A 15,662-nucleotide genomic window follows, 5' to 3' on the forward strand; every position below is an offset into this window, starting at 1 on the left:
CTTCTGCGAGCCCTGTTTATCCCTCCGCTGGGTTTCCATAGTGAGCAGCAGGGACAGTGAGACACTGGGGCCCCTCCCACATCCACAGCCTGAGATGCAGGGACAGAACTGTGCACTCCCAGGGCCTGTGCACATAAGAGGTCTGCTGAGTCCTTGACTGTTCTGGGTATCTGTGGCCCCCAATGCCCTGCGCAGAGGACAAGTCCTGAGGGACACGTGGATGGCATGACCTTAGGACATGTGGATGGCATCCATGCACAGCTGCAGTCCTTCTCGTTCTATTTGATATTCTTTAGATTCTCTAAGAAATGCTGCTGGCTCAGTTCTGCATGAGCACTCATGATGTCTCAGTTGCACAGTACCCTGGTTTTCTATCCTTACACTTTTCAGCGTCGTGGAACAAACACCTATGATTCCCAAGTGACTCCCACTCAGAATAACATGTCTAATCACATAAATTTTTGTAACTAAAATTTCAGACCTACTCCCTCGAGAAGTTAATAACACATTGAAAAATACCATTTTTAATTTTATACCTTCCCTTTCTCTAGAAGGCACTGGGTGGAGTCTCAGTCACATAACCAAAGGCTAAGACAGAAATCAGATTAGAAAACAGAATCCCAAGTGACGCCGTCACCCACAGGCCCCTCTGTTCTCCTACAGGCCTCACCCTGAAGGTTCTCTATTTACAAATAAGGACAACAGAATCAGTGGCTGTTACAGAGCACCAAGGCCGGGAGAATGGAGGCGCACAGCACCTGGGACATTTTCATCCTGAGCGCAGCTCGACTTTACCAGTCCCCAGGATATGACTTGCACTGCTGAAGCCAGAGACTGACTGACTTTTAAAAACAGCACAAACTTCCTTGGGGTAAGCTGATGTTCTTTACTTAAATTCTTTTGTTTGTTTGTTTGTTTGTTTTATTTTGTTTTGTTTTTCGAGACAGGGGTTCTCTGTGTACCCCGGCTGTCCTGGAACTTGTTCTGTTAGTCCAGACTTGTCTTGAACTCAGAGATCCTCCTGCCTCTGCCGTCCATGTGCTGGGATCAAAGGTATGTGCCACCACTACCTAGCCTCAAATTCTATTTTTAAATATGAAATAATTTAGAATTAAAAAAAAATACTTCTCTAAGACTTTAGTAACTTGTTCCCAGCTCCCAGCCTTCTGCCATCCAACATAAACTCACTGATATTGAAAGTGGGAAGTCTAGAAACAGTCTGCCTTCTTCGTAGCCCAAGAGAGGTTCTGAAGTAACTCCAGGAAAGAGGAAGTCAGGCAATGAGAGACCCTGGGAAGTCCCCAGTTTGGACACTCTGTTAGAGCTTCTACTTTTAAATGAAAACTTAGTGTACTTTCCAATCTTTAAACAATTTTGGCCAATTATGTCTGAATGTTCAAGGCAGCTGCTGCCGACACTTGAAGGGAACAGAAAGCCTTGGCCTTAAAGGACTGTTAATAGTAGCTTCTAAAATACCAATTATAGAAAGGGCAGGGGCACCGTGCAAAGCCCACTGAGTTATACACTAGAAGGCTCAGCCCCTTCTGCTCTGCTAAGTGTAGAGTCTTTGATAAGCCTCTCATTCTTAGAGCACACGCCCCCATACCCACTACCCTCTCTTACCCCTCCCCCATCCCATAGTCCACTTTGCTGTCTAGACAGTTTTACCTCCACTTCATGTCATCTGTTCACAGATGGCTTTATGGCTCTATAAAGACCAGGACTCACAAGTGAGAGAAAGCATGCAGCTCATATGTTTCTGAGACTGACAAATGAGAACATGCAGCACGTGTCTTTCTGAGACTGGCAATTAGCTTAATATGGTTGAATCCATCTTTCTGCAAACAACTTTCCTCCATTATTCTTTATGTCTGAAACATCCACGTTTGCCCCTCTTCCACTGCCAGCCACCTGGGGTGTATCTATGACCTAGCTCTGTGCACAGTGCCTGAGTCTCTGGGATGACGCAACCCCGGCCCTTGTGGGTAAGCACTGGCAGGCGGTATTGCTAGGCCACGTGGTCATCCTATTGTTTTGTTTTGTTTGTTTTGTTTTCTGAGACACTTCCATACTGATTCTCAAAGTGGTTGGACTAGTTCTTCCTCCACCAGCAGTGTGTAATGTCCTCACTTACATCCGTGTGTGGGGTCCCCTCCGTGTCTAGAGCAGGACTGGACGTTACTTCTATTCTGACTGAGGTGAGATGGAATATCGATCAAGTTTTAAATCTGCATTTCTCTGATGCCAATGATAGCAAACGCTTTTTTTTTTCCTTCACATTTACTGGCTATTTGTATTTCACTGTTTGAGAACTGTCTGCTCATTTCATTGGCTCATTAACTGACTGAGTCGTTTGTTTGTTGGCATTTGGTGTTAGGAGTTCCTACATGAACCCTCAGTCATGTCTCATTCCGTGGGCTGTCTCTTCACTTACTCATGTCTTTTCGTTACATGAAATCCCATTTGTCAATCATCGGCTGTATTTTCTAAGCAGGCAGAGTCTTACATAAAGCCCTTCCTTGCCTATGCTGCTATTTTTCCTCCTGTCGACACACAGCCTCGTTACAGCCGTGTGGACCCACAGGATATACCACCCCACAGCCACAGCACAGGCAGCACCTTATTCCATCCATACTGTGCTCCTCCACGGATAACATAATGGTCGCAAGTTCAGATCACACGGACACTACTGTGCCCACCACCCTCGTCAAGACAAAAGTCTTCGCTTTACATTGTGCAGTAGAAACTTGAGGGTTCTTTGGAAAGTTCTTTGGATGGTCTTTTGCTGGGGCAAGCATGTGAAAGAACATTTCATTAAAGTGGAAGGCAGACTTGTGGAGGAAAGTTTAACTGAAGCAGCCACAGGAGAGAGGCTGCTCTTCCACTTACACAAGCACTGAAAGGACACGTGATGAAGGATTCTTCGCTAACAACACGCACGTATTGGTCCACCTTACAGTGTGTAGCTGAGCTGCATTTGTCAGGACTCCACAGACAGAAACGCACTGGGAGAAAACGTCTGGGAGTGTGCTGAAGTTTGTCGCCGATTCCAAGGACTCAGGCTGATTGGATGAACCTGATAAGGTAAGGCACGTGGAGGACACGTGGTGATATTTGGAGAGTATAAACAGGACTCCATGGAATGACAGACAGCTTGCTGGTACAGCTAGCTGTGCAATGCTGGTAAGTCTCGAGCCTTCACTGCTCTTCACTTCCCTGAGGCACAGCTGAGAACATCTCCTGCTGTTCCTGTTGGTCCTTCCTGCTGACTCAAGCCAAGGCTGAGGCCTGGCTGCCTCTGCTAGGTGTTGTTGCCACTGTTGCTGACCCAACTCTACCAAACTGGACTGCTGGTGAACTGTGAAGTGTTTAGCAAGTGGATCAAGCTGCTGCTGCCTGCTAACCTGTGAACTGAACTGCTGATTTCCAGACAACCTTTCTAAGCTGGTCCACTTCCACCCCCCATATCCTTTCTTTTCTACTATCTTTGGCGGGTGGTAGGCAAATCGAGGTTAAAGCGTTTAAGAGCCATTATCAACAATACAGTGTGAAAATTTTAACTTACAACAATGAGTTTCTTTTTGGTACAGTTGCTCTTTCTCTTGGCAAATTGGGACTTTTCTTTGTGTGTGGAGAGATGGATATGTGTGTGGTACATGTGGTAGAAGGACACATGTGTGCAGTGCATGTGGTAGGAGGATACATGTGTGTGGTGCATGTGGTAGAAGGACTCATGTGTGCAGTGCATGTGGTAGGAGGACACATGTGTGCAGTGCATGTGGTAGAAGGACTCATGTGTGCAGTGCATGTGGTAGGAGGACACATGTGTGTAGTGCATGTGGTAGGAGGATGGTGTGTGTGTGTGTGTGTGTGTGTGTGTGGTACATGTGGTAGGAGGATACGTGTTTGTAGTAGGAGGCACTTTGTGGTGCATTGGAGGCCTGTGTTGGGCGTCTTCTTTGTTTCTTTACTGACTGGCTAGAATGGCTGCCACCACACTTGAGAGATCTGCTTGTCTCTCTGTTTCTTGTTTTATCATCCAGTCAGGTGGGACATTCCGGGGACTGGCCCTACTAAAGTCCATTTCTTGGTCAGTATTTAATATTTAATAAAGGTTGCTTTAAATCTGGCCCAACATGGTAGAGTTGGTTTTTCTAGTGAGTCACAGGATTAACAGCACAGCCCTCCTGCTCCAGCCCCACCGCCTATTCTTGATGATCAAACACTATGTTGTCTGAGCTGGTGTGTCCTGGGATCCATTTGTTAGAACATGTTAACCTGCTCCCTGACTGAGAAATTAGTCAAGAAATTGGGAGCTACATTCACAAGGCCATGTCATGCTTGGCACTGCCCTAGTGCTTCGACTACAGGCCACCAGGGCTGGTGACCTGTAAACTTACAGTAAAGCTGTCACTTACAGTAACCAAGAACTGGGTGGGAAAACCATGACAGCACTGAGCTTCCTGCCTCTGGCTGATTACTGTGGTGTGGCTCAAGATCACAAAGGTCCTCAGTAGTGAGGCTTGGAAGGTAATCTAAGGTAGAGCCTTTGGGGGTGGAGCCTCATGGAAGAAAGCTGGTCACTTCCTGCCTTGTGGTACAGTTTCTTTTGACCCGAGGTGTTCTCTTATACAAGAACAACAGTGTCAAATAACCATGGAGTAAAAGTTCTAAAGCCAAAATAATCCATACCTCCACTTAAGTTGACACTTAAAAAACATTTTTTAATTGTTTTTTTGAGTCAAGATTTCTCTGTGTAGCTTCAGCTATCCTGAAATTCTGTAGACCAGGCTGGCCTCATACTCAGAAATCATCCTGCCTCTGCCTCCGGAGACCTGGCTTTCCGCCCCTCCCCGCCAGGTATTTTATCACAGTGGTAAAACCAAAACAGACACACTGATTTCAGGATGTCACCTGCAAGTGGTACAAAGTCAGGGATGTGCTAGCTGGTTTGCAAGCATTAATATAAGGGACAAAAGCCTGCTAGAGTTTCTTTCCACTCGGAGTCTGCATTAATGAATTTAGTGACTATCTAGGAACTGCAATCTGAGATTGCTCCTAAATCATAAATGGTGGGAAGCAGAAATTGCTTCTAGCATGCCTACACATACAGGTCAGGTGAAGGATGCAATTTTCCTACTCAGGCTGACCCTTCAAGGATAGTATCAAGATAGTCCTCAGCACACTGGAACATAGGAGCTAGAGAGGTGGCTCTTAAGAGTATGTACTGCCCTGGCTGCAGAGAACCCGAGTGTTGTGTTCCTAGCACCACACTGGGCAGCTCCCAAGCACCTGAACTCTAGCTCCAGGGGACTCAAAACTTCTTGCCTCCATGGGCATCTGCACATTTACACTTGTAAAAACCCACAGGTAGACACACACAGAACACTGAGTTTTAAAACAGGGTAAAAGTACATTCAAGAGGTGTACAAAACCTTAACCAGGAGTAAAAGTCCTTTGATGTGGTTGCACTCACATGAGAACCTTCTGACAAGCAGGTCAGGAGACCAGAAGTGCTTGAGGGATATGTATACTGTCAAGATCCCACAAAAAAATCCTACAAAACTTAGGACTGCTCAAGACATAAGAGTAGCCCCCGGGTCTCCAAATCAGCTCCTGATAGACAGTGAACTGTGAACTCTGTGTCACCCCAAGAGGGATGCAGAGTTCAAGCACTTCTACACAGCCACTGAGAAAAGTGGATAAAAAACAGTCTGAACAGTCAAAGGAGCTACCGTGGGTGTGACAGCACAGTCGCTAGACAAGATACTGGATGTGTTCCCTGCACAGGAAGTGGACAGTGTCTGAAAACAGTGCGTTTCCTTTCTTTTGTTATAGTATCTCCAAGTTTTAGAACAGTTATCAAAGTAGCCCCATTAACTGGGGAGCAGGGGCTGGAGGTACTGGCAGCTGAGCTATGCCCTCTTTTGCAGATGGATGCGCCTGACCACATGATAAGCCTGAACCAATGAGAGGTGAGATACATGAGATACAGCCTCTTCTTACTGTCTAAGATGCTATGATTCCCTGCTCAGGAGCCAGCTCTTGTCACATGGTCAGGGTGGTCATCGTAGGGGATGCTGGAACTACCCACTTCTCTTAAGTACTCTGCTATCCTTTAGGCTGCTGTAGGCCACTCACAATATTAGTATTTGAAATAAAATGAAACTTTTATCCAGCTGTATTTTTGGTCTCTTTGTTGCAGAGGCCAGCCTATTTATTAAATCAAAAGTAGATTGTTGAGTAAATATTGACCAAATTATCCATTTAAATGATGAAATCAACATTTATTAAGTAGGACTACTGTTTCCATTTCCATGGACTTTTTTTCATTTTTTTTTTTTAATTTTTGAGATTATAATTACACCACTTCTCCTGCCTTTTTCTCCCTTCAAACCCTTGACTGTTTTTTTTTTTTTTTTTTTTTAAATGCTTTGACAGCTAATCTTGGCTGTCAACTTGGCACACCTGAGAAGAGGGAGTCTCAGCTGAAGAACTGCTTCTGTCTGGCCTGTGGGCATGTCAATGGGGAAGTTTCTTTACGGCTAACTTGATGCAGGAAGGCTCATCCTCTGTGGTGATGCCAGCCCTGGGCAGGTGGCCCGAGCTGTATGCGAAGCAGTGAAACAATCTCACACCAGTAAGCACCGCTCCTCCACAATCTCACACCAGTAAGCACCGCTCCTCCACAATCTCACACCAGTAAGCACTGCTCCTCTGTGGCTCCACTTCCAGTTCTGCCGAGTCCCTGCTCTGACTTCTCCTTGTGACAGAGTAAGGAAGAAATACCTTTCCTCCCGTACATTGGCTTTGGGCAGTGTCTTATCATAGTTAACATAGAAACAAACCAGGACAAGTGCTTACATTATTTACAAGCTACCTAAGACATTTCCAACACACATTCTCCCATTTTGCATTTTATGATTTATTTTGAAGCATACAATTCCAGATGTTGATGTTGGATTATTAACCTCAGCATTACCCCAACTCTGGCTGGAGGTGGTTGCTTCCCTGTGTGAGGTCTACACTGTTTTTGTGCTTACGAAAACAAACAACTCTTTGGGAACAAGATTTACTTTAGGAAACAAAGCTTTGGGAACAAGGCTTAGCAGTTTTTTGACTCTGTCAGGGATGTACTTTGATGCAGGCCACAGAATGCGAAGGCTGCTTGCTTCTAACAATAAGCAACCCCAGGGATAGCAGCTACACTCTACTTCCTGGAATGATTTAACAAGCACATCCACTTGTGTTTTCACTATGTGACCACCGACAGCTTCTAGCCTACTTTATAACCAATTTGTTGTAGGTAACATAAATTTTACTGTTTCTTTTAATATTAAGGGGGGAACTCCAAGACAAACTCTTTATTTTGAAGGGAAAAGGCAATGGGCATTTTCAGCAGCCTTTGAAATACTCTTAAATTTTTATTTTTTTCCTTAGGGCAGAATGTGGCCCAGCAGTAGAGTGCTTGTCTAGAACTACATAAGCTGGGAGGGGAAGTCAACCTTAGCTACATAGGAGCAGGAGGCCAGCCTGGGCTACATTATGAGACTCTTACCTCCCCCAACCAAAAAAGAGAAAAACTAAATTTATTTTATAAACTATGCGCATGCACACATGTGCCACAGCATGTGTGTGGAGGTCAGAGGACACCTTGCAGTAATTGCTTCTTTCCTTCTACCATGCGTGTCTCAGGGATTGAACTCAAGGCATTGACTGGGACAGCGGGTGCCTTTCCTGCTCGGCCATCTTGCTGGCCCTGAAATATTCTTAGTGGCCCAGTTTAAGCTTTGCTGCTCTGATGTGACCCTGCACAGAGGGAGAGGGAGAAAGTGAGTGATCAGTGACCTGCTAACTTGTAGAGCGCTAACCTGGGCGATGGGACCGGAGTATGCGCCTGATGATTCTTTCATCAAGATATGTGTATAATTACTTATATATGTATGATGTTGATTAAGAAATAACTTAATATTCCTGTGTGATGTTGGGGGCCTGGGGACTACCTCAGACATCAACATACCACAAAGAGAAAAAGGACTCAGTGCCAGAGCTCTAATTTCACACCTTTCCCTCTCGCAGTAGCAGCTGCCCACTACCTCAGTCTTGAGGCCCACCTCAGCCACCAGGCAAAAACACTTAAAAACATGGTCCTAGAGCTTTAAGAATCAAGCAGGGCAACAGAATTCTTCATAGTGTCTAAATCTTCAAGATTTATTTTTCTTTTTATTATGAGTGCTTTGTCTGCATGTACCCATGTGTGTGTGTGTGTGTGTGTACCTGGTGCCCAAGATAGCCAGGAGAGGCCATCGGGTCCCTTGGAACCTGAGTTTCAGGGTCTTCTGAGCAGGTGAGTGGGTGCTGGGCATGAACTCAGATCCTCGGCAACAGTGCTCTGCAGTCCCTAGAGTCTAAGCAGTGATTATCTGATACTTACGCGATTATATCACAGAACGGATTAGTGAAGTGCAATTTCCTTAACTGCTATTTAAAGTGAAAGCATGCTGCCCTAGGCAGGTAGGTCTTAAGTCTAAATGAGCATGAGATTACCTAAAAGACCTTGTTAAAATTGTTAGCACTGGAGTGGGGACCAAGGATCTAGAAGGTTAGTAAATGGAATTTATTTTCAAAGACACCAATGTAGGGGAACTTTAATTTTATACATTTATAGAAAAGAATCTAAGTGCTTAAATGTACATGAAGACACTTACATATAACCCTTTCCTGTCCTTTTCTCTCTCTCACTTCCATTATCCAGAGTCCATATGCGTAAACTGTGGTGCCTGACTAGGCAGTGGAACAGTGAACTGTGAATGATGGCTCCCGGACAGACACATGCTGAACTTCTAACAAGGCTGCTTAATTACAACTCCAATGACCCGTGAGAATGGGATGTTTCTAGTCCAAAGCCAAATTACCTTTAGGCCCCTTCAGGGCCCACTGATTGCCCTCTTCTGTATGTGGCCTAACATCTTTGTGATCATTATGTAAATCCCTTGTAAGGTACAGCCTTCTAGTTCCCACCCAGCAAAGGGCTAAGAACGCTGTCACACTGTATCAGATGATGCAGTGAGATGTCTGTGAACTTCCTACGTGACGCCCCATTGATGTATTTGAAAAATGTCTTGATTTACTTCCCATTTCTTTCTTCCGTACACAGAGGTTGGGATAACCTGAAACTATGGTCCCAACCACGGCCACTCATATAGGCTCCAGAATATGTTATCTCTGACCTTCTTAGAAGTAAGAGTTAGTTCCTCATCGGCATCTAGGAAGCACTTTAATTTCTCTTCATTGAAAAGGTCATACATACAGCCTTGCATACAACCCTGGTGTTTCTTTCGTTTTGTTTTATTTTTGTCAAGTTGACACAGCTAGAGTCGTTTTGGAAGAGGAACCTCAGTTGATAAAATGCCTCCATCAGATTGCCTATAAATTGCCTGTGGGGCATTTTCTTGATGAATGACTTAGGTGGGAGGTGTCAGCCCACTGGGCTTGGTGCCTGGGCAGATGGCCCTGGGTTCTATAAGAAAGCAGGCTAAGCACACCATGGGGAGCAGCATCCCCCAGGCCTCTGCGTCAGTTCCTGCCTCCAGATTTGCCCTGCCTTTCCTCAGTGATGAACTATAAGCTGTAAAGTGAAATATATCTTTCCTCCCCGAGTTGCTTTTGGTCACAGAGTTTATCACAGCAACAGAAAACAACCTAAGACATAGTCACATGTGGTAGAAATTCCCAACAGTAGTTAAGAATATAAAGCAAGAAATAAAGGTATTCCTCTCTCTAGACCTGGAGTTCCTCGGCCCCTTCCCCAAAAACAACTGGCAGCGATGGCTTCTGGGAAGGGTCCTTGCTGCAGCTGCTATCTGTACCTTTGCCACTGTTTTCTAAGTAGAAGCACGCTAACCACACTGTTGTAAACCACACTCTCTGCTCAGGAGCACATTTTAGAGACAGTCCACATCAGCACCTGCAAACTGTTACCTTTTCACAGCCACAAACAATCCCACAATCCACTGCACAGGCTTCTGTGGCTGGCAGCTGGGTGAGCCTCGCCTTCCTCTACCACAAGCAAAGCTGCACACACATGGGTGTGCCTGCCACCTGGTACAGCTTTGCAAGTAGGCTAATTTTCTATAAATACACAGAGTAAAGGACACGTACTCTTTAAGTCAGACAGATTGCTCCAGCGCCCTGCAAATAGGACATCCCAACTGTTCCAACACCAGCAATGCCAGATAGGTTTCCAATCTCTGTCTTAACTTTTGTTTATTTAACCATGACAGAAAGCTGGCTTCTCTCCCTCAATTCTGTCATTTGCATTTTAATTTCTATCATTGCTTGTCATAGCCATTCCCTCCTGGATTGCTACTTCTTTACTGTCTTGACATAATTACTTCCAACTCAAGAAAAGGCCCATTTGTCTTATTTGTTGATCTTCCTACTTTTTAACGTGTCTTTTGACTTTGTTTTACAGTGTGGCTAATCATGAAGACATCTGACCACATTTTAATATGGCTCTCGTCTCGGGCTTTGTGTCTTGGTTCTCAGGCCTTCTCTCTTGGCTTCTTTAAAACAACCATGTTCCCAACATCCTTATGGCTTGTTTTATACGCTAGGCCTTTGATACAACAGGAACTTACTAAAGCAGGAAGGCAAGGATCTAGGTTTCTTCTCATTGAGTTTTAGCTTCTATAAGCCTCAGAGCAAATGGCCTTTTCTCCTACAGCCATGTGAAAGACAACTTGGCCAGCTGCAAGACATTTGACAATGGAGACTATTTCTATAAAACCATGTTTATCAGGGCCACACTCTTGAGCTGTCTGACACGTCAGTAAAGCTACTCAATGTTTGCACTGACAGAGGGACTCTGAATGGGAAGGTAATAAACTCAGCACATGTTATGGGTGAGTGGTCCATCTGTGACTAAGGACAGAAATGACTTGCTGTAACTTTACCCATAGGAAGCCGAGCTTGTTGGTGGAGCTGGATCAGAACTTGAAAAGCTCCACAGGAGGTGGGCCCACAAGACACAGACTGCCAAATTCTTGTTTCAGTGATGTTTAAATGAATTTTTTAGGTCTTTATTACTTCTACCATGTCATATAAACTAAAAAGTAGCAATCTAGCACATTTATCAGATAAAAATAATATAGGTTCTAATTACAGTATTTTCATTTTGACAGCTGCACTATAGACGCTGCTTGGAATTACTGTAGGACAGAGTACCTTCACCAGGGAACCTATTCTTTACAGATGAACACAAGATTGAAAATTAAACTATGCCATCTCCTTAGGAATGGCTCAGTATCGCTGAGCTGTCTCTCCTTCCTGTCCACCCTTTCTATATTCACATTTCTTTGTGAGCTCGATTTCTCTTCTGTTTCACTTTCTCTGCCAGAACACAGACCCAACTCCCTATTTCTAGAATCATAACTGGAAGGATGAAGACGAATGTAGTGTTGGGATGTAAGAGCACAGGTGGTCCAGGGCAGAATTAAAACCAAAGGCTGAGTGACATCTTCAGAGTGCATTGAGGACATTATAACATTGTATTTTAACACTGTGGATGCCTTAAAAACAAACAAATCTGCACTGTTTAAAGATTTAGACCACACCAAACACCATAAAGACCCAACTCAGGGCCTTCCACCGGACCCATGTGACTTTTTCTGACTTTCTTTTACAAAACAAAAACATTTGTAACTTAAGTTTCCTGAAAAGAGAATATATTTTGAAAATCAGAAAATGAACATTTATTTTTAAACTGTAAAGTTCTGTTCTAAATGAAAGCCACCCACCTCGCTCCCACGTCTATCTCTAACAGAACCACAGGCAGTGGCTCTGCCTCAGCCGCACCACCTCTGACCTCTCCTCACATTTGCGCTCACACAGGTCATCCTATCATTCCGAGAACCCCTTGCAGCCAGGAGTTCCCAGGATCCCTTTCCTCCCCACATCTGCATTTCCAGCAGCAAGTTCTTCAAAACACAGAGTTTCGACACTCTTTCATGTTATCATTGCTACCACAATGCCCAGCGGCCATCTGCCCTGGTTTGTGGACTAGTTTCCCAGTGGCTTCCTTATTTTGCCTGTGACCTCCAGCTTCCCTACAGGCAGAAGAGCAGCCAGTAACCAGGACACTCCACAACTTATAACCTCCAGTGGTTTTCTAGCTCAGAAAAAGCCCTGAAGTCCACATAGGAGCTCACACAATCTTAGAGGATCCAGCCCCACACTCCCGTAGCACCAATCATAACTTGGACATTAGGTCTTTCCAAAAAGCCACTCACTCACTCACTCACTCACTCTCACTCACTCAGTTCTAGCCATCATGGCCTCTCTGCCAGGGGTGCCCTCCCCTCTTCTGCCACTTTACACCTGAGGTTCTCTCTGCACAACCAAAACTCCTCTGTCCAACGGCGTCCTTTTATGTCTCCATTATACTCTTACCTCTATTTCTAAAAACAATTCTTTTTTTTTTTTTTTTTAGATTTACTTGTTTTACTCAAAGTGTATGAATGCACTGCCTGCAGACATATGTGTACTATGTGCATACTTGCTGGAGTCCCTGGAAGTGGGGTATATAGATGGTTGCTAGCTGCTATGTAGATGCTGGGAACTGAGCCCAGACCCTCTGCAAGGGCAGCAAATGCTCTTAACCTCTGAGCCATCTCTCCAGCCCTACCGCTTCTATTTTATGTAACATACATGTGTGTGACCTATTATACTTATTTGTGCATTTCTCATGGTTTTTATGGCTCTGCGTAGCAAGAAGATTCACTTGTTTTTGTTTTGTTTTCACAACTAGTCCAGCATCTTCCTTGTGAAAAGAAACCAAGTCCACCATTACACACAGTAAAAAGAATAAAGACTTCCACGTCTATGACTCTCTACAGACCACATTATCAGAGACTTATGGTCAAGCATACATAACATACTTGAAATGGAAGATTAAAAATGTGCAGTGATGTCATACAGGACTTACCTTTTCTTAAGGGCTAAGTCTGATACAGGTATGCATCTTAGACCAGTTCCCAGAACCATAAGAAATGATGTCAGAAGCACAGTGACCCGCAGACCTAAGATGGAAGAAAGCATCCAGATGAGTTCTGTTTTCTTTATGGGAGCCCAGTGTTAACTGGGACTCACTTTGTGTAATGACTCATATTTCATCCTCACACAGCAGCCTTTTCCTAATGCCCTTAGCATGAGAAGGAAAAACAGCCTGTACACTGAACACTCATCATTTTTACTTAAGCAGAAAACTGGGATGACCAAAGACTGAGGGAGAACATATCCCTCTAACTGTCCAAGTGCGTGCCTAGCAGGGTTTATTGAGTTATCATAGTAAAAGTATGGAAAATAAATTTAAAAGATTATTTAAATTTTATATCTTAGGCATATACACACATAAACAAATGAAAGTAAAAATTACATCAAATGTAAAATTCCAACTTCCAAATTCAAAGTGGTAATAAAAACTACATTGTCACTAAAAATTATTCTACGGTAACAGATATATTCAGAGGTTTTCAACTTATAAAATGATGCTATTAGACCTGGAGAGCAGGCTCCGGTTACCAGCGACTGTGGCTCTAGCAGAGGATCCTGGTTCATCAGCTTCATGGCAGTTCACAACCATCTATAACCTCACTTCCAGGGGCGTTAGTGCTCTCTAAGAGGCACAGGTTTAATGGCTGTGTGTCTGCTCCTCTTCACCCCCAACCCCCGCCATACCCACTCCAGTGGAGTCTAAGTGACAAGCCCAAAAGCTTGGCCGCAGTCATGAGGCAAAAAGTTCCATGGAAACTGGTCTCTTAGGGTCCCTGGCATTCTGTAACACAGATATAGTCCAGATTTGTCCCTGCGATAGTCAGTAGAGTGTTTTGCCTGCTTTCTTTCAGTATTGTTATATTATATGCAATGTTACTCATTCAGACGAAATGCCTCCAGTGTTGATAGAGAGATAGTGAAAGAAATCAGGCATTGCAGTTTACTGGATAGAGTTAGAAATCTCAAGGCAAGTTCAACAAAGTAAACTTAGAATTATCATTACAGTCAGGTATGGCAGACTACATATTAGAAGAAAGTTGGTGGGATCCTCTGATAAATGGAGTTTCCCTATGGATACTTAGAATAACAGTTGAGTCAATCCCATATGCAGGAATTTACAATGGCCTAGAAAGAAGGTGGGTTGTGGTTTAAGGAGGAACTAGAGTATTGCATTATTCATGAAAAGGTTAGCAAGACCAGAACCCCCTGGTACAAGTTTTCACAAGGCTCAGAGGAATAGCATAATTAGACGCTTACTAAGGTACCCCTGGTGGTGGGTTATACAATAGACTAGAATTGTGACTAGGGTGCGAATCCTCACCTGGCTCCTAGAATAGCCGACTTTAGATAGGGCTGCTTTTATCTCAGTTGTAATCACTGCCTGGTTCCTGTCAGTTTTTATGTATGCATTTCTCTGTTTTGTGTCATTATGGCATCAGGATAACCTCAATGTATCTTGGCTAATGTATTACCTAACTTCCTTGTTTTCTTCTGTAATATAAGTCTGATGCTCACTTTGAGAAATTACATTCAGATTCAGCACTCTCTTGTGTTTGTGTCTGTTTGTCACTCGCCGACTCCTTGCCCACCTGAGTACCGGAACTCTGTCTCTCCCCAGGGTAGAGGGACTCCAACTGGGTCCAGCCCATGGCACCCCTCCTCCTGTGAGTGAAAATTCCTGAAAAGAAGCCATGTCTGGCTACAAACTGAAAGACCCCTGGAAGGAGTCTGTGTCTGTGGAGACTGATGGGGAGATTGGAATTTTGCAGGTTGAGAGGCTAATTACCTTATCTTGGGCTACTTTTAGCTTCTGGAACAGCCACTGCTTGCCTCATTCTGTATTGGAACTAAGTTCTTGTGATAATACATAAAAACTTCTTAGAATCTATTGATTTAGCAGACCACTAGCTTCTGCCAATGCTAAAGCTAAGAAATGTCATCAAATAGCATCTATACCTATAGCATAGCTCCCCCATCTTTTTGTACCCGACTCTCTTGTGCACCTACCAACATATTTTAAACTTGTCTTGATTTATAACTTTCTTTTTTCTGTGAAACTATTAAAACTTCATGTAACTGCTTTCACGATGGAACATGGAATTTAGGGTAACCTAACTCTGTGTTTCCAGGCCATGGTCACTTAGAATACTCCAATTCTATCTCTTATTTCCTTTAAGATGAGAGCTGGGGATTTTAGTCAGTGTGCCTTCAAGTCTCTGATTTCCCCTTTCCTTCCACCTCAGTCAATTGAGAGTGGACTGTGAGGTGAACCTTCCACAATGAGGAACAGCCAAATGCTCTGTGTTAGAGATAAAAGATGCAGAGGCATTTACACTGTAACTTGCTAGTCTATCTTGGTGATATACCTTTGTATATAGAGAAGTTGCACAGCTAGCTTACTTTTGTTTTGTTCTTGTGTTTTTTTGTGTGTGCGACTCTGAGAACAGGAACAGGATTATTCAATTCTAATACCTCTTCTGACCTCCATAGGCACCAGGCACGCACAAGGTGTGCATAATACATACACATACATACATGTGTGTAAAACAATAAGTATGCACATTCATGTATGTGTGTGTGTATATATATATATATATATATATATATAT

The 15,662-nt window shown here is 43.8% G+C and overlaps 1 protein-coding gene across 1 annotated transcript in view; it reads right to left on the reverse strand.

Moving 5' to 3' along the window:
* Slc49a4 (solute carrier family 49 member 4) overlaps nucleotides 1-15,662 on the reverse strand; it is a 73,587-nt gene that overhangs the window by 40,895 nt on the left and 17,030 nt on the right. The window contains exon 2 of the mRNA XM_021209359.2: nucleotides 12,986-13,079. Within this exon, the coding sequence (XP_021065018.1) occupies nucleotides 12,986-13,079 (94 nt within the window). The remainder of the gene's footprint in view (nucleotides 1-12,985; nucleotides 13,080-15,662) is intronic.

This window comes from Mus pahari, chromosome 12 (genome assembly GCF_900095145.1).
Source record: "Mus pahari chromosome 12, PAHARI_EIJ_v1.1, whole genome shotgun sequence".
NCBI lineage: Eukaryota > Metazoa > Chordata > Mammalia > Rodentia > Muridae > Mus > Mus pahari.